General features: G+C 51.7%; 1 protein-coding gene across 1 annotated transcript; it reads right to left on the bottom strand.

Annotated features, from left to right (window-relative positions):
* Positions 1 to 10,070: 10,070 nt before the first annotated feature.
* Positions 10,071 to 18,964, bottom strand: Eef1a2 (eukaryotic translation elongation factor 1 alpha 2). The gene is made up of 8 exons (XM_036185004.1): positions 18,651 to 18,964; positions 17,194 to 17,410; positions 15,599 to 15,778; positions 14,758 to 15,054; positions 13,282 to 13,432; positions 11,989 to 12,245; positions 10,893 to 11,127; positions 10,071 to 10,497 (listed from the first exon to the last, which is right to left on the bottom strand). The coding sequence occupies exons 2-8, from the start codon at positions 17,335 to 17,337 to the stop codon at positions 10,370 to 10,372; spliced, it is 1,392 nt and encodes a 463-aa protein (XP_036040897.1). The 5' UTR covers positions 17,338 to 17,410; positions 18,651 to 18,964; the 3' UTR covers positions 10,071 to 10,369.
* Positions 18,965 to 19,168: the final 204 nt, after the last annotated feature.

Here is a 19,168-nt window from a genome sequence, read left to right on the forward strand (position 1 = left end):
GGAAAAATTCAGATGCACATGATACCCAGCTCCAGCTCTGGTCCAAGGTGCAGGCACCAGCAATGTCATCCTTCCACCAGGCGCTGTCCCTTCAGCACCTCCTTCACAACCTGCCTGCTCAGCCTGTTCTCTCCTGCTCCTCAGGTCTGGAAGGCTAAGGGGAGTGGCTTTCCCCTGCTCTGCTACCAGTGAGCTACATAAAGCAGGCAGAGACGCTGGACCATCAAAACACGGGATCACACTAGCTCCTGCTATATCAAAGAGCAGTTTGAAGTTCTTGCCAATACCCATTGCCCTTGAAGTTCTCCTTCACATTCCTTCCTTTACAAAACAAATGGCTGGTGACAGGGATTGGTGGTAAAGTGCTTGCTTAGCATGCACAAAGTCCTGGGTTCCATCCCAAGAACCTTTTTAAAATTAATGTATTTAGCCAGGCATAGTGGCTCACACTTGTAATTCCAGCACCCGGGGGCTAAGACAGGAGGAGCATCAAGAGTTTAAGGCCAGAAAGACTGTCTCAAGAAACAAGCAATAGGGGCTGGAGAGATGGCTCAGAGATTAAGAGCACTGACTGTTCTTCCAGAGGTCCTGAGTTCAATTCCAGCAACCACATGGTGGCTCACAACTATCTGAAATGAGATCTGGCGCCCTCTTCTGTGTACATAATAAATAAATAAATCTTTTAAAAAAAGAAAAAAAGAAAGAAAAGAAACAAGCAAAAAATGGAGCTGGAGAGATGGATCCGTGTTCAATTCCTAACATTCACATGGCAGCTCACAACTGTCTATAACTCCAGTTCCAAGGGACCTGGCACCCTCACACAGACATAAATGCAGGCAAAATACATATGCATATATAAAATCTTAAACGAACAATAAAAGAAAGGAAGGAAGGAAGGAAGGAAGGAAGGAAGGAAGGAAGAAAGAAAGAAAGAAAGAAAGAAAGAAAGAAAGAAAAACAAGGAATAAAATCCAAAAGACTATGGCCACGTATTTTCTGTCTGGGTCTTCCTGAGTTTGTATCTTTGTCCTGCTGTCCCAGAGCCTGGCACGGGTGAGGGTCTATAAGCCATGGGTATTGTGGCTACTCATGATGGAAGCCCACCAGCATATCACCTCTCTGGAGAACTACACACAGCAATACAGGTCAGAGGAATCCCAGTGCTTTCTGGATGGAAACATACCACTCTTTCCCCCTCCAGCTGAGGTTGGGATTCTGGTCTCACAGATGCCAAGCACAGGGAATGTGAGTGGAAAAAATATTCAGCTTCCATAGTCTGTGCTGGCCAGACTGTCAGAAGCCTCCAGCAAAGCCACAAAGAATATGTGCAGACAGTTGCCACTATCTGAAACCCTGCTAGGAAGCCCAGCTTTATACTCTCAGCACACCTGACTGTTACGTAATTGCATTCACACCCAGGAGTTTAGTCACCCTCCTTCTAAGGGTCAGTGATCACAGTTAACAGTACATGAGGATGCTCTCCACTGCAGCCTTCCAACAGAGACCTACTTCCAAGCAAGATCTCGGGAAGACAGAGCAGCTGCTGAGGACCAGAAGGGAAAATGCTGCCAGCCAGGAAACAGACTCAATTTGGGGAAATGAGAAGAGACAGGTTCTCAGTCACTCTGGCTGGGCAGAGCTGTGGTTGTTTTAATCCTATAATTTGGACAACAGGAAGTGCCTACCCAGGCAGAAATGCCCCCCTCAAAGGAATTTTCCACTATTAAGAAGAAGTACTGTTGGCTAGATCATGGAAAGCAATGAAGTGAAGAAAAGAAAAGATGTGAAAGTGTTGTGCTTTTTTTTTTTTTTTTAATCTGACAGGAACACTTACTGGTTGAAGTCAATAGGAATTTAATTTATAGTTGTTGCATTTTTTTTTAAAGGACCAGAGCTCTCAACAAGCTGCCCTAGCCCCTGGCAAACTAGCTAATTACATGAGGAACTGAACTTGTACTTCCCAGCTACTGATAATGATTTCACTGCAGGTGTCCCCACTGTGGTGACAGATAGAGATGGTCAGGGGATGGTGGCAGGCCTAGAAGTGTCCAACGAGGCCCCAAGACAAGCTTTCCAGACTTCTGGAAAGCTCCGATTGCCCTTTTCTGTGGCAGCCTTATGTCTTTGTATCCCTCCTTCTTCATTTCTGGACCACAGTTTTCTAAGTACCACCTACACACCCCATCACACCCCAGACAAGCAAAGAAGCTGCAGCAATTTTCCCCTGTTCCATTGAAGATAAAAAGTGAGATACAGAGGCCCTTTGACCCAGTGATAGCATGATGCAGGCTCCACTGTGGAGCAGTCCATGATACACTGCCAGGGCACATTTGTGCTGAGTATTTTCCAACTCATGGCCACTCATCTGTGAGACCAGCCCTGCCACTCCCTCTCAGAACCTTCCAACCTCTGTCCTCAGACACTAGCCAAGCACAGCCCCCCAGCACTGTTAAACAATTGCCGGTTCTGTGCTCTCAGTCTAGAATGCTGTTCCCTGTCTTGGTATTGGATAGACAGTGTGTCAGGAAGGCCTTGAAGTCAGATATCCCCATTCCACTGCCTTCACTCCCAGCCCTAGTTCCTTGTCAGTCTGAAAATATCACTCATTTGCCTACCACATGTTCATCTTCCCTGTGCAGTGAGCTTGGCTTGGTGCCTATGGCCCCTCACAGTCCACAGCCTAATCCACGGGAGGAATTTGTCCACTTTCATCAGTGAATGGTCACTTTGGCCTAGGGCTGATGTCACTTTGAGCCTCCAGCCATATGAGTCCTGGAAGGCAGCCCAGGAATTGCATGGCTTGGAGCCCTTGGAGTGTACCCTGAGAGGGTGTGGGTGGCTGGAACTCTATTCTCCAGAGATGCTCCTGCTGGCAGAGTGGTCAGCACCTGCCCACACACAAGCTACCTGCTGCTGGTTCCTGCCTACAGCCAGCCCAGGCTTGCTAGGGTGCCTTGCTTGACCAGTAGGCTTGAATAGTGCTTTCCAGCCTGGGGAAGGGCCATAGGCCTTTGAGGTTTCTTCTGCAACTGACTCTTACCCTTAGACAAAGTTAGCAAATGCCCCAGCAGATGACTTGGAAATACTCAACAGGAGCTTCAGCCTTTTCCTGTGGCCCCAGGGGCTACATCTTAGCATCTAGCAAACTCACCTTCCTCTTTTGTCAGGTGGTATTAAGAGCAGGGCCATGCCTGTTACAGAGTGTGGCCCCCAGGGGCCCTGTAGCTCTTGCAAGTTGGATGACCTTGAGCAGTCTAAGGCCTAGACTCAATTTGTTTGAGCAAATTCTGGACTAGACTCAATTTGTTTGTGTCTCACAAATTGATTTGTTGGGGTCCTACCCCAAAATGATGGTGTATGTTCAGGGCATCTGGGGAAAGGCAAATGGTGAGGATGGAGCCCCATACTCCAGTCCAAAGCTAGGGAGAGAGCAGAGGCCTAAGCACCTTCTTTGCTCCCTCCTACATGAGACCACAGAGAAGACCGCAGGCCCAGAGGCAGATCCTCCCCATACTCCTAATTCCTGGACTTGTGCCTCCAAAACTGGGAAATAGACTCCTCTGTTTAAGTCCAGGCTTTGGGTTCTTCTTCCGCAGCTGCTAACAAAGCCCCCAACCTTCCTCTAGCAGAAGAAGCACAGCCTCTTCTTAGAACAGGAAAAATGGCAACACAACCTGACCTTCATAGCTGTGTCCAGCTGCTTAGTAACAGGAGAGTGGCCACAGTGACCCAGGTCCAAGTACCCACCTCTTCCATGGCTCCAACACAGACCTTCCCATGGCTATGGTAGAAGAGAGATGCTATATAACCCAAGGCTGGCTCTACGGAGTAAGACAGTAAAATGTGCACTAAAAAGAAGCTACCTGTCCCCAAAACTAGTGTAATCACACTTAATATGGTGCTACACTAACCCCACAAGAGAATTATCCAGCCCAAATGTTAATGGTGCTAAAGTTAAGAAATTTGGGTTAACCATATCCTTCCTTTTTCTGTTGTTGTGGACTTTTTCTTTATTTTTGAGATTGTAATATAATTACATCATTTCCCTCTCCTTTTCCTCCCTCCAAAGCCTCTCTTATAGCCCTTCTTGCTCTCTTTCAAATGGTAGCTTTCATGGTTCTAGAGAGCACCATGGCAGCTTCCAAAGGAAGGAAGCAACCAACAGTTAGTCCTACCTAGTTTTGATGCCTATGAAACACAACAATGACCAACACGGTGCAGTAACCCCAAGGGTCCAGCTGTAGTAGTGCCATGTATACCTTGGTGGTAACCAACAGCTCTCTTATTGGACTTACAAATCAACAAGAAGGGAATCGTGCTTGGTGTTGGAAACCTAACCAGTTACCCAGGGCTAGTGAAGTCATGGGTCTTGGAGGAGCACCATTTTACTAAAGCACCATAATCCCTAGCTATATTCTAAATATTTATCCTTATCCCCAGGGATAAGTGCAGTTCTCACACTTCATCAAGGAAACATCTCTTTGTAACAGATGGACACCATTATGGAAAATCACAACCAATCAAAATGAAGAGTCCAAACCCCAGTCCCAGAGGAGAGTTCTACAAAACAATTCCTGCACCTAAGGGTCAGGCAACATGGTGGAAAAGGGGTGGAAAGACTGTAGGAACCAAAGGATCATGGAGTTTTCTGTGAGACCGTGTCTCCTAGAAATGTCAGAAACATATCCATTCTTTAAATGCACCTGTTTGTGGTATGTAACCATTTGTAACCTAGCACAAAACACCAAAATAAACAGATCTTCTCTCATCTCCCCTCTCAACATCACTCTGAGTACACCAAAGCCAAGAGATGATAACGTTCTTGAGAAAGGAGAGCAGAGTGGAGGCACATGAAAGAAGACTACCCATCCCCAGGAAGGGCTTTTAGGACATCCAGAGTATTGGCATGAGCCCAGCATCCAGCTTCAGCAAAGCAACTTTGGTGTTTCTGTTCTTAGATGGTAACGATAATGCTCCTTTGACAGTGGGGGTCACTGCCTGTGTCTCACAGCTATAAGCTTAACTTCCAGGAGTGGGGAGGTATCTGAGTCTGTGCCTTTGTTTCTTTATCTATAATGGGAATAAGACAATCACACTGCAGGATTCGATGACAGTGGAATGAGATTTGTGGAGCATTGAAATGATGCTGTACAGTGTTATGTAAGTGTTAAGGTAAAAATAAATGAGCCGACTCTAGCGGGCTAGGCGCATCTCTGCCAGGCACATCTCTGCCAGGCTCTGCCTTCCTCAGCAATCAAGACAAAAACTGAGGCCATCAGGGATGCATCAGGGAAGTGGTGAGAGGGTACCAAAGACAGCAAAAGGGCCAGTTGGAAGCAGCCTCAACCTTCCAGGAGGTGGGACTACAAGGAAGAGCCCTTCACGCCTATGACCCTGCACAGGCCTGGGCTGGAAGATTCCCTCCCACTCAGGATGTTGACACCTAGAGCAAGGCAGGGTGGCAGCCTTTTTTGGCATCTTCAGGGAGACAACCAGAGAATGTGAACTTCTCCCTGCTCCACAAATCCCTCCTCAGACTCATTATACAAGCTCTGCCTATAGCTGCATCTCCAGCTCCAGCCACACCCCAAGATCCTGCTACACCCCCAGTTCCTTCTGTACCCCCAGCCTCTGCTACACCTCCAGCTCCTACTGTAGCCCCTAGCTGTGCTGTATCCTACTCCTGCTACACCCCCAGTTTCTACTAAGCCCCCAACTCCTTATGCACCCTAGTTCTTGCTCCATCCTCAGATCCTGCTATTTGTCCCAGGTTACACTGAACCTGTGTTGTAGCATCTTCCAAAGAACAAAGTGAGCCAGTGCCAGGAAGAGTAGGGAGTGGCCTGTGGCCAGGTAGTGGCCCTCCCCTACACTGTTGCCAGGACGAAGGCCTCATCACCTGCCCTCTTTCCAGCTGCTTGGAGACAGAGAAGGGCCCCACATTCTCTCACACTATCCCAGTTTCTGTACCTCCTGTCATTCAGACCCTCCGTCCAAATTCTGACTCTGATTTGGTGGGACTAAGTTGACCAACACACCAGCAGGAGCCATGACCAATGCCACGCCTGAGCAGCTCCCAGCCTCAGTGGCCTTGTTGCTGCCCATGGCCCCTCTTCTTCTGCCAACCAACCCCAATGAGCAAAGGAAGCTAGAACTGAGCCCACACCTCAGAGCTCCCCAGATCTCACTTAGGGTCCTCATTCACCATCTCTAGGGAAGAGATTTCCCCTCATACCAATAAACAGAGTCTAGAAGTGGACACCAGGCCCGCCCGTGCATGTGCCAGTACAGTCCTCATGATTAACACTAGCTCCATACATGACAGAAAGAGTTTCCTCAGGGCTGTTTTGGTCCAGCCACCCAAAAGGCTCCTCCTGGACAGTCAGCCCCAACCCAGCAGCAAGCCAGCAGCAGAGGTAGAGCTAAAACACAGGCATGGAAACAGTCTCTGTGTGTATGCACACACACATATATACAAAGCATATACTGGTAAGCAAGCACATTCACACAAGCATATACATGGGCATATATAAGCTACCTCTAACATCTCTGAGACATTCCTTCAGGTTCTCTGCTACACAGCCCCACATATGTCCAGTTCCACACCCAGGCTACACCCACACAGTACCAGGCCCACACAAGCACACATTGGCAAACACTAATCCTCACACCCACAATCCCATTCAGAAGTTCCTATGGGTACCCACAGTTATCCTCAAAGAAGGTCATTACTATAATACAGAACATGGAAAGCTCCAGGTTCCCAAAGCTGCCGAAAGGCTCAGTCCTTAAAGTGGGGCTCAGAAGCCACCATCTAGATGACATATTGTCACCCTCAGGATCCCAGGGAAGGAAATAAAGTTCCCTCTACAAACGTTACAGGAGGGTGCAGCACCCCTGGGGAGGACAGGCAAGAGACAGATCATATTTGGCCAGCTCAACAACCATGACGTCCCACTGTTGATGCCTCATGAATCTTTCAAAGGTCTTCAAAGTATGTATGGAGGCTGCTGGTCAGCACTGGTGGAGCCTGCTGTAAATTATTCACTAACCCAGCATAGGGTGGCATTCCCTGACCCTCACCCCACCCCATACACTGCCTTCAGAAATGTGCCTCAGGATTGTGTCCCCTACCCTGGAGGCTGCCATCATGGACACCTTCCTAGGCCTGGGATCCCCTTCAGCCAAACAACAACCCCAACCTTGATACTGTCACCCCTGCCAGGCCCCTAGGCATTCTCAGCTATGGTGATACATCATTATCCCACAACTTTCCTGTCTAGCTGCCTACTACATACCCAAAGCCAATGTCAGAGGCCAGCCTTCAGTCTCCCTGTGTGTGCCACCTTTCCTCAGCTCCCACTTGCCCTGAGTTCTCTGTGCTCTAAGTTTCCCTCCATCTCAGCTCTGGCTCAGGCAACAGCAAAGGCATGTTCAATGGTCACTGTGTGCTCATACTTCAAACCAGTGCTGAACATTCCTCAGGCAAGCGGATGCATCTCTTATACCTTTATCTTTCAGCTCTGATATGTGGTCAGCAGCTACTGTCCTCTGACGTCCTGACCTAAGTGTGGGTAGCTCCTGGAACTCCCCAGAAACCCAGTAGGAAGTCAAGAATCAGCCCTTGCCTTCTGAAGAGATAGAGGTAGGATGGGCATAAGAAGCCCTAACTCAGAGGACAAAGGGAATGTCCTGGTGGTCTCAGAGGTGACTCTATGTGTTGACCCCACTGACTACAGACACCAGGAACTCAGTTCAGATTTCTACCCTGAACTGGAATAGAGACTACAGTAAGGTTCAGAACCCTTCAGGCCTCAGACCCAGGAATTTGTGCCTGCCTTCATCATCATCACACCCTTGAAGAGGGGCCCAAGGCTTAAAGACCTTCCCCAGAGGTTCCACCTTCTGAGCCACCAGAGTCAGCAGACACTCATTTACCAATGACTCCAGTGGGAACCAGGAGTGCAACCCAGGGAGTCCTTGGAACGTGTCTGACTAGTAAAGGACAGTGTAGCCCAACACATGCCACTGTGACCAGCTAGCTGGGCAGAACTGGGACAACCTGTAGTGTTTGGGTAGCCAGGGTTCCCAGAGGACACCAAAGTTTGCTGCAGCAACCAGGAACAGGAGGATGAGGTGGGGCCTGCCTACAGGGTTTCCTTTAACTCTAGCCAGGGGCTGTTTCTTACATTGGTCCTGTCTCAGGCTAATGAATTTTCTTAATTTAACCCCAATTCTAAGAGGACTAAGTGTTAAAACAACTTCCTAAAAAAACAAAAACAAAAACAAAAACAAAAACAAAAAACTTCCTGTGTTAACACACTCTACCTGATCCCTCCTGCTAATAATGGTGACCCAGGAAAGACCCAGAATTAGCCAGATGTTCTGGAGATACCTAGTGTCCTTGGATAGAGCCATCAGACAAAATACAAGACACCCAAATCAGAATTCCAGATAAACAAAGATCTCCTTTTTACTACAAATGTCTCAAATCTTTTATATTAAAAAGTATCTGCCAGGTCGTAGTAGCACACACCTTTAATCCCTGCACTTGGGAGGCAGAGGCAGGTGGAGCTCTGTGAGTTGGAGATCAGCCTGGTCTATACAGTTCCAGGACAGCCAGAGCTACACACACACACACACACACACACACACACACACACACACACACACAAGTATCTGATATCCATCTGAAGTTCAGATTCACCTGGGTGTCTGTACCTAACAGCCTTCCCTCAGAGACCTAACATTCATTAGTTCAAACCCACCCTGTGTGGTTCTGCAGGCATTCAGCACAGCCCTAAGGAACCACTTTCCCAAACACATCATTTCCCAGCCATGCAGGTCTTCTCCCTTCCTATCCTGCCTTCATGGATGCTGAGGTGAGAACTCGAACTGTGTGCCCATTTCGCTGGACGGCAGAATTGTCCATCACAGCTGCATTCTCTCTGTCTTCATCTAGCATAGAGGCTGAATGTATTGAAGGTATCAGGAACCTGACACCTGAAACCTGGAACAGCAACTATGTGTCAGGGAGGATTTTGAAGATGTAATTGAGAAGGTGGAAGCTTATCTGGATTCTCCAGATATACTCTGAGTACAGCCACAGGTGTCCTTATAGGAGAGAGATTTTACACTCTCAGAACAGATGAAGCTACATGAAAAAGCAGACTGCAGTGGTTGGGTCATTAGCCCAGGCATGCCAACAAAGACAGGAGAGGAGAGCGATTAAACGGTTTCACCTCTGCCCAGTGGTGCTGATTGTACCATTATCTGGCTCCAAACTCACACTATCTGTGGCCATGTGTTACAGTAGCCCTAGGAGATTGATACAATGGGACCTTGTGGGAATACTAAGGACCAGAACCCTTGCCTGAGGCTCCAGAGAGCTTTACCTTGGCCCTGTGAAGGGAATCTATTCACCTTACCCAACCTCTACCTGCAATAACAAGAACAGACCTTGAGAGGTGGGGAGTGGAGAAGACAGCTTCCCAGGACAGCAATGAGTGGAGCATAGTCCTACCATCTGCCTTGCCTGGCCACCAAAGTCATGGCATATTCTAGGACAAATGGACTAATCGCAGCCCACCTGACATAAGCCATTGGCCTCTTGGCTTCTGGAGCAGGTATGCAGTTTAAGGACTGAAGATCTGGGCTAAGGGGCAGCATGGACATGGGGCTGGCTCAGCAGGCAGGAGTGGGAACAAGATGGGTTTCTGTCAGAACCTTTCCCCGGAAACCTAGAGGAAAGAAGTGTGTGCCCACACTCGTGGGGAGGAGCTCTCAGGTCTCACGGTTCCTTACGGGGCCCGGCCCTTCAGGACACCCAGCCACAGTTTTGGTTCTACAATTGGTCTTGCACATCCCACCAAGGCATACAAAGGTCATTTCCATCCTCACCTAGCTGGGGGTTTCCAGCACCCACGCAGTGGGCCCCACCGCCTACCCACGAAGCTTAGGAGGGCAGTTGGCTATGTCACCTGGCAGTGTGTCACCTGAAATGTGCCAGATTGAACACCTTGGGTAACGGGATTTTGATAAACAGGGCCCCAGCAGTAGGCACACACGGCTCTGGGGTCGCTCAGTTTATTGGGAAAACCGGCACTGAGCGTGCGTGGTGAGCGCTGGTGCAGAAGCCTGGGGCGGGGGCGCTTTTCCTCTTGAAGAATTTCCACTGGACCTTGATGGCGAGCATCCAGTCGCTGACGTAGAGCCTCTTACAAGCGGAGGTGCAGACATGCGCCTGGCGGGGAGCCGGGGGGGCGGGGCCGCGCCTGGGGCGGGTGAGGGGGCGGGGCCAGTGCCAGGGGCGGGGCTGGGGGCGCGGCGCGGCGCCGTCAGGGAGGGCCACGCCGCGGGCGCCCGCGCTTCACTTGCCCGCTTTCTGCGCCTTCTGTGCGGACTTGGTGACCTTGCCGGCGCCGCCGCTCTTCTTCTCCACGTTCTTGATGACGCCCACGGCCACAGTCTGCCGCATGTCGCGCACTGCGAAGCGGCCTGTGGGGAGAGATGCGTAAACTGTGGGAGCGACCAGGATGCAATGCGCAGGTGCATCGGGCATCCGCAGACCAGCTTAACGCTGCTTAAGGGTTGTAAGGGGGAAAATCACTCGACTTGCTGTTGGTGCCAGGGAAATCCCTTAGGGGTTCTTCCTCATAAAAGAAGCACTATCCTAAATTTGTCTGACAAGCAGGGAGGGGGGCGTGGGTGGTGGTGGTTGTTGGTGGGGGGGGGGGGTGTCTGCGTGTGTAATGAGACCTCCTACTAAACGCTGCACTTTGCTCAGTAGTTTGCCATAGTAAAGGAACCCCTGACACTGCCCGCCAGCAATGTATTGACCCCAGCTTGGATCAACCACCATCTTGGGTTACACCTTGGATCACCCAGCTCACCGAGGGGGGGGTACTGTGAGAAGCTCTCCACACACATGGGTTTTCCGGGGACCATCTCAACAATGGCTGCATCACCAGACTTCAGAGACTTGGGATTGTCCTCCAGCTTCTTGCCAGAACGCCGGTCAATCTTCTCCTTCAGCTCAGCAAACTTGCAGGCAATGTGGGCTGTGTGACAGTCGATGACTGGCGAGTAGCCGGCGCTGATTTGCCCAGGGTGGTTCAGGATGATGACCTGAGAGCAGAGTTGAGGACAGCAATGAGTCAGGTCTCCTGGGACAGGGCCAGTGTTAGAAGGGGTGGCTCCAGTCACAGGATCATCTCCCGATCCCTATGATTTTGTGCAAGGAATGCTCAGGCCATAGGGACCCCACTTCTGGGCTCATACCCCAACATCTTGCTAAACATGTAGCAAACCATGAGGCAATCAACAGATAGCTGCGCTGTTGAAAGGGCCAGGACTGCACAGATTAATCCTGACCAGAACCAAGGAAGCCAGGACAAAATTGGACCATAAGTATAGTGCTTCTATTACATTTCAATAAAACTGTTCTAAAATTGAGAGGGTGCACTGAGAACGTAAAGAGGAGGTCAGCAAAATCACTCTAGGACCAAGGTGCTTGCTGCCAGGTCTTGAAGACCCGAGTTCAATTCCTGCAAGCCACATGTTGGAGTAGAGAACTGATTCCAAGTTGCTCTCTGACCTCCACACATGTACTGTGGCATGAACACACACACACACACACACACACACACACACACACACACACACACACACCACACTAAAATAAAATAAGTAGATGTGTTTTGTTTTGTTTTTTTTAGTTAAGAGAATAAAGTGCTACAGTGATACCCCAGGCAGTAAGTTAATAAAAGCATTTTTAAAGGGCAAATATCCCAGAGTAGGACTGCCTTGAGGCTCTGCTTACCTGCTGTAACTCTGAGCTCCCATTTAGCCTGAGTGGCATTATGGTGAAATGGAAGGCTTTCCCCTTCAGTGCCAGGGGAAGGGCCAGAAGCCACTGTTTGATACCTCAGCCCATCTCTCCTCCTATTCTGAAAAGGAATGTCCACATACACTAGTACAGCCACCAACCTGGGAGGTGAACTGGGCAGCCTCCTGAGGTGGATCAGATTTGCTGTCCCCACAGACATTGCCCCGGCGAATATCCTTGACCGACACATTTTTCACATTGAAGCCGACATTATCACCAGGGAGGGCCTCACTGAGTGCCTCGTGGTGCATTTCCACAGACTTCACCTCTGTGGTGATGTTTACTGGTGCAAAGGTCACCACCATACCAGGCCGAAGGATACCAGTCTCCACTCGTCCCACAGGCACAGTCCCAATGCCTAGGCCAAGAGAGGGTACTGTGAGAGAACAGGCAGGAGAAGGGCAGGGCAAAGCAAAAAGCTGAGAGCCTAGGAGTAGACAGAGCTCAGGACTTGCTTCTTTCTGAAGGGGGTCAAGGAAAATAGACTCATGGAGGGAGAAAGGAGATAGGGGGTCCCCAGACAAAGAGTGGGTTGGTGGCAGGAGAGTCTCCCCTAAATAGACTAAGTCAGAGTTCCCAGGATTGAAGGATAAGGGACAGGGCAGTGAAAGGAGGATGGGGTTGTCTCCCTCAGGGGGAGCACACAAGCATTCCTCCTATCTCTGAGGATATCAGCCAGGCAAGGGCCAGCTCACTGGGATTGCTCTTGCTCACACAGGACTGGTTCTTCCACTGAAGAGGCACCTAGCCCCAGCACTTCTGACAGGCCTGCCCACACTGACAGTATGGCTACCACAGGGATACTTGGATGAGCAAGTGGCTGGGAGAGAGAGCACAGCCCCCCACCATCTCCTGGAAGCTTGGCGGTGGTGGCGTTATGGGGTGGTGGAGAAAGAGCAGCAGTGGTGCTCTGGAGTAAGCATCAGCATGCTGTTTTCATTCTCCCCCCCCCCCCCCCGTTGTCTGTCTCATGTTTGGCTTTGGTGTCTATTGACTAATGACTTGCATTTCTCACTCCTGGACTAGGGCTGCTCCCATGAGACAGGCACACCTCACTTGCAGGTGAAGTGTTGGTTCAGTATGCCCAGCTAATGTCTCTAGCTCCTGGCTGAGCACTTGGGGAAATGGGGGTGGGAAAGGAATCCTATTGAATACTGGGTGAATTGATGGGTGGGTGGAGGTGGGTGGGAGGGGTGACTGAATAGACGGATGGATGTGCATGGATGGATAGAACAAGAATCAGGATTGGTGAGTAAATGGATGGGTGTAAGCGAACATGGTGTTGGGAGAGAGGTAGAGATGACCAGCCTGAGGGTTCCTTGTTGATGTCCTGGTCAAGGATGGAGATAGGACCTGCAAGGAACAATGAGCTCCAGTACTGAGACCTCACTCACCACCAATCTTGTACACATCCTGCAGTGGAAGGCGAAGGGGCTTGTCAGTGGGGCGGGTTGGGGGCAGGATTGTGTCCAGGGCTTCTAGCAGGGACACACCACTTGCATTTCCTTCCTTGCGCTCTACTTTCCAGCCCTTGAACCATGGCATCTGGGCAGGAGAAAAAGGTACCAATTATAGGACAACCCATCTGACCACACCCTCAGACTCCAAGATTCTGGGAGCGGCACCTGCCTAAGGGGTAGCCTGGGGAGGGAGACTCATTGTCCATGCTGAATGTCTTGCTCTTCATCCCTTTCTCACCTTCACAGGGACCCTGAACAAACATGACTTAGTAAAGAGGGAGGGGTCAACAAACAGAAACACCTCCTCAGACTGTGCTGTCATGTCCCTCAACCTGGCCTGATTCCCTAATCCCTCAGGGACCTGGTCAATCACAGCCCTAGACAGGGTAAGTACCAGGGGAGCAGGGGCTCAAGTCTGGCCAATGGCCATATCAAGGATAAAGTCCAGCCTCTGCCCCAGCCCCAGAGGCTCTGCTGTCTCCAAGCTCAGGGTCTACCACCACCACCACCCAAGGGCCTCTCTGGAGGATGACTTTAAGCCCTCCTGACACGGAGTTCCTCATGGTCTACCTGTCACAGACAAGAAGTGAATCCACCCAAAGGGCTGTGTGTCCCCTGCCTTTGTCTTTTGGTCAAAGTCTCAGGCACCTCAGGTCAGCAGAGCCCCAGAACACAATAAAGAGTAGGGAGCTGAGGGGCCACAGGAGGACCTGTTGATCAAAGGTCTCCAGGGGATTCTAAGGTCCTGCCCAACTCTGTTCCCATACCACCAGGCACTGGTCCTCCAGCTGTCTTCAGAGAGCCTATCCTCATACCATTTCACTCATTGTGGGCGGCTGCAAAGCTGATCAAAGCTGAGTGCCCACCTTTCTAGGACAGGGGTCTCCTTTGGATAGACCAAGATCTAGGTCCCAAGCTCTCTCTGAAAAATGGCCTCCTCTTCACTGCCAACTCAGAGGCCCAGATCTGCAGAAGCTTCAAGCTTCCCAGATGACCAGTCAAGAGACATTCCTCCACTCTCCAGGCCAGTCCAGGGACATACTTCAGACCTCAGGGGAGGCAACTGAGGAGGGCTTTGTGGGCTTGTTGGTTCTACACAGTATCCAAAGACAGTGGCTTGGGAGAAATAAAAACTGATCTTCCCCCATAGTGAGATCCAGGGCCCAACAGGCAGTAGCCAGAGAAGGAGCCTCATCTTCCTCTTTTCACTTCATGGGGAGGCTGAGCTAGAGGACCCCAAGTGTAGATCCCTTACTAGGAGGTATCCCCAGAAGGCTGATACTTATCACTACAGTGCTCACAGAAACTCAGCCAGACCAAAGGAAGTTTAGCCCACCCTGACTTAGGGTCCTGGAGCCCTGGGCTTTTGGGAAGGTCAGCACTGCCCCCACTATACCTATCTTCACTCACATTGGGTGAAGGCTCCAGCATGTTGTCACCATGCCAGCCTGAGATGGGCACGAAGGGCACTGTGGCTGGGTTGTAGCCAATCTTCTTGATGTAGGCGCTGACCTCCTTGACAATCTCATCATAGCGCTTCTCACTGTAGGCTGGTTCTGTAGAGTCCATCTTGTTGACACCCACAATGAGCTGCTTTACACCCAGAGTGTAGGCCAGGAGTGCATGTTCCCGGGTTTGCCCGTTCTTGGAGATGCCTGCCTCAAACTCGCCCACACCTGCTGCCACGATCAGCACCGCACAGTCCGCCTATCCAACAGGTCAGACACAATAAGCCCCGGCCCAGCCTTTACATAGCCCTACCACCCAAAAGATGGGGCCTGGGCAGTTATCCTGGGGAGAGACTCAGGATCTCTACCTCAAAGGTAGCAGGGGACTCCTCCACCAGGCTCTGAGTCAAGGAGGCCCAGAACTGGCCATCAGCTCCACCACCAACAGGCTATGTGCCCTTGGGTGAGTCATTTGGCCTTTGGTTCTGTTCTGTCTGCCTGTAATTGCTTGGTCTGACTGATTTTCTACCCATGTCTCATTGTTCCTAGTGTGGTCTCTCCTACAACAATCTGTCTGTAAAGGACATGTCCACAATTTCCCCCTCTGTCTGCTGGCCCTAACAGTGGTGGGGTAACCCTGCAGGCACCCCATCTAGCTCAGATAATAAGCCCTGACTCAGTTCTTGAGGGACTCGGTGCCAAGCACGACGGAGGTGACCTGGGTGGGGCTCTGTCCTGGCAGGAAGTACAAGAGACACTGATACTGCAGGAGAGCTCTTGGGCCAGGTGCCCTCCCTGCACACCTGGGATGTGCCAGTGATCATGTTCTTGATGAAGTCCCGGTGGCCTGGGGCATCAATGATGGTAATGTAGTACTTGGTGGTCTCAAACTTCCAGAGGGAGATGTCAATGGTGATGCCGCGCTCCCGCTCCGCCTTCAGCTTGTCCAGCACCCAGGCATATTTAAAGGAGCCCTTTCCCATCTGAAAGGGTAGGGGCACAACTCAGGACAGGACACAGGACTAAGCGGTCATATCCATGTGCTGGGCCTGCCCTGGGCCATGGAAACAGCCATGGGAAACAACCCTAAACAGCCATTTAGGGCTGGGCTAAAGCACCTTGAATCAGGGACCTCTGTACCATTTCTCTGGTGCTAACAACCAAACCCTTCTCTGCCACAAAGTGAAGCCACCTAGTTCAGCCAGCCCCATTCCCCTCCTAAATGGTTGTGGACACACAAGTCCCCCATCAGGGGGCATGAGGGTCTGGAAGTTGCCAGACCTCATTTAACTCCTGTCTCTGGCAAAGGTTCCTCACTACCTGAGGCTAAGATTCCACACCCTAGTCAGTTATAGGTCAATTATCTCATTGGACTTGGGACTTTTAAATTTTTTTAAAAATTGAGTTATTATTTCAAAAAAAGAAAATTTTAAAAATAAATAAATTGGTCAAGGTTTTGAGAAAAGTCTTGCCTTCCAGCTCTTTCTGTAGCTGATGCGTACTTCCAAACAGCTAAGGCATCACCCTCCTCCCTTCCACCAAAATAGGAGAAGAACACCCCCACTAAGAGCAGGCTGGCTGCTTTCTGCCAACTTGTGCCAAAGTGAGACCCCTACAGCCTGGACCACAACTGTGGCCATTGCTCAGCTGAACACAACTCCCTACTCCTACCAGAATCTCACAGGACAGCCTTCTGCACTCCAGGGATGCTGCCCAGCCTGAAGGAGCTATGCAGACAGAACCAGACAAAACCCAGCTGGGACCTGACTGACCCAGGTGACCTTCAGTCCCTCAGCTCCTCCTACCACCTCCCCTCAGAACATTCCCTAAAGGGTAAAAGCAGAGTTGTGGCTCAAAACCCATGTACACACTGGAGCAGGAGTTCAGCACAGAGAGTTGTTGCCCTCAGGCCTGGCCTTATCCGAGAACCAGCTCTTCTGAGGGCAGAGAAGAGAATTCGGCTACAACCACTGCCCATTTGTAGGTCTCAGCCAGGAACAGACTACCAAGACCACCCCCCACCTCCACTTCCAGGCACTATCCTGAACCAGCAACCTTCCCCAGCGTATCTGGAGAAAGTGGAGCTGGCGAGACTGCTGCCCATCAATCAGCTATTAATAGCATCCTTGAGCCCTGGCTGTTTCAAGACAAGTGAGGGCAGGACCACATCCAGCATAGCTTCAGCCCTGGGGAGCAAAAGGAGAAGGCTTGAGGGCCCTCTGGCCCACTGGGGTGAGAGCCCTCTGGTGGACCTGGCAGGACACAAATTCTCCCTCCCTCAGTATGAAGCAAATCTCAGAGGGAGACAGCCCTCTTCACCTCCATCCCCAGACACCCACATCCTTTGCATTGAGGTAAGTAAACCGAGCAATGCAAGCACCAGGCCCACGGTGCTCACCTCTGCCGCCTCCTTCTCAAACTTCTCGATGGTCCGCTTGTCGATGCCCCCGCATTTGTAGATGAGATGGCCTGTCGTGGTGGACTTGCCTGAGTCCACATGGCCAATGACCACAATGTTGATGTGTGTTTTCTCCTTGCCCATTCTGCCTAGTTGAGGGAGGGGCTGGCACTGTGGGGGCTGTGGCTCAGGGTTGAGGGTATGCCAGGCAGGAACTCTGTGGGGCCAGTGACAAGGGAGACAGGTGACTAGGAGGCCCAGCAGAGACACCCATGCCATTCTTGTATTGTTTCCGAGCTTGCCCCCACCCAGTCACCTGAGGTTGGATGAGGAAGAATGATTGCCCCTTGGTCCTAGCCCAGTGCAGCCAGGTTGCACCTGCTCCTCTACCTTAGCCCAAGCCCAAATTGTTCGTTGGAGTGTAAATGTTTGGAGAGTTGATTTGGAGGAAAGTTCCTTAAGGAAGGGTTAATCTTGTCGGGACATCACAGAGCAGCAGGCTGAGTGATCCTCTGGAGCAGTCAGGAGCCCTGTGATGAGTCACTGTGCCCCGCTCTCCAGTGCCTTGTCCTCCCTGTCCTCGATGCCGCCACTCCCCCCCCACCTCCCTGCCCCTACACCCCCCCCCCACACACACACACGGCCCAGGGAGGGACACTGCCCTACCCCCATCTGCTGCCACCATGAAGAAAGGCCAGCACTCCTCAGCCCCTCCTCAGGCGAGGGCGCCATCTTCCTCTCTCTGCCCACAGGCTGGCAGGGGAGACAGCTGGATGGTGCCCAGGCAAGGGCCCAGAATAGCTCAGGCCCTCCCCATACTCAAGCAGGGGGACAGCCATCAGGGCTGAGAGGTGAGTGTCCTGTTCTAGCCAGAGGAATGAAACTCTCACCCTGACCCAGCCTCAGAAAGTGCCCTCAGAGATGCCCTCACCCTCGCTCTTACCATCTGGTCCAGGCCCTGGGTCTCAGTATCTGCGCATGGCAGAGGTCAACGGAGAAGCTAGGACGCGGGGGAGGGGGTGGCGGGCATCCTAGGGTGGAAGCCACGTAGGGCGAGGTAGGGGTCCTCAGGTTTCACCACCTCCCCTGCCCTTCTCTGACAAATCACTGACACCCCTAGAGCCCCAAACCACGCCAGCACCTGCACCGACCAGCCTGTCCAGCCCTGTAGCGCCTGGGAAAGCCCCCAAGGTCATGGTGACAGCGTGATTGCAGGTTTCAGGAGAAGCCCCCCCACCCCACCCGCGCCACTGTCACCAAGTAAACAACACTTAGGGAACACACCGCCCGACTGCCACGGGGACCCACCATGCCCAGTGTGCGACCGAGAGACCAACCCAGGGGTGTAGCTCAGCGAGGTGCCGCGTGTCCCCCTCTACCTCGGGTTGGGTTCCCAGGGAGGCGAACCCTCGGTGGAAACCTAAGCTAGGGTCGCAGACAGGAACGTGCGTCCTTACCCAGAGCCGAAGTCTCAGTCAGAGGGACTGGCGACGGCAGCGACGGCGGTTTTATCTCTCCAGGAGGGGGTCCACCTATTGACGGTGCCGGCGCAATGCACTGCGCCCCTGCAGTACGGCAATGCGGTACCGGCGTGGGGGAGGCGGGCTCCGGGAGGCTGGCGGATGGGGTGCGAGCGATGCACGGACGCAGGGACCGTGCATCCACGGGCGCGGGCCGGCGTAACAAGGATCCGAGAGGACGCAGCTGCAAAGATGCACCGGAGCAAGCGAGAGAATCAGCCAGCTAGAGCGCAGACCAGGAGAGAAAAACAGGCAAAAGGGCGGGGATCGCGCAGAGGTGGGGGCAGGGAAACAGAGCCAGGAAGGGAGGGGCAGGGATGGAGAGAAGGGAAAGAAGCAGCAGAGAGAAGAGCTGGGATAGCAGAGACAGTGGTCGCTGGAGAGCAGAAAAAGGCACATCCAATGTAAAGATGTCCCCAAGAAGGTGGAACACAAGACAGGGAGCCAGTGGAAAT

Source organism: Onychomys torridus, chromosome 4, assembly GCF_903995425.1.
Source record: "Onychomys torridus chromosome 4, mOncTor1.1, whole genome shotgun sequence".
NCBI lineage: Eukaryota > Metazoa > Chordata > Mammalia > Rodentia > Cricetidae > Onychomys > Onychomys torridus.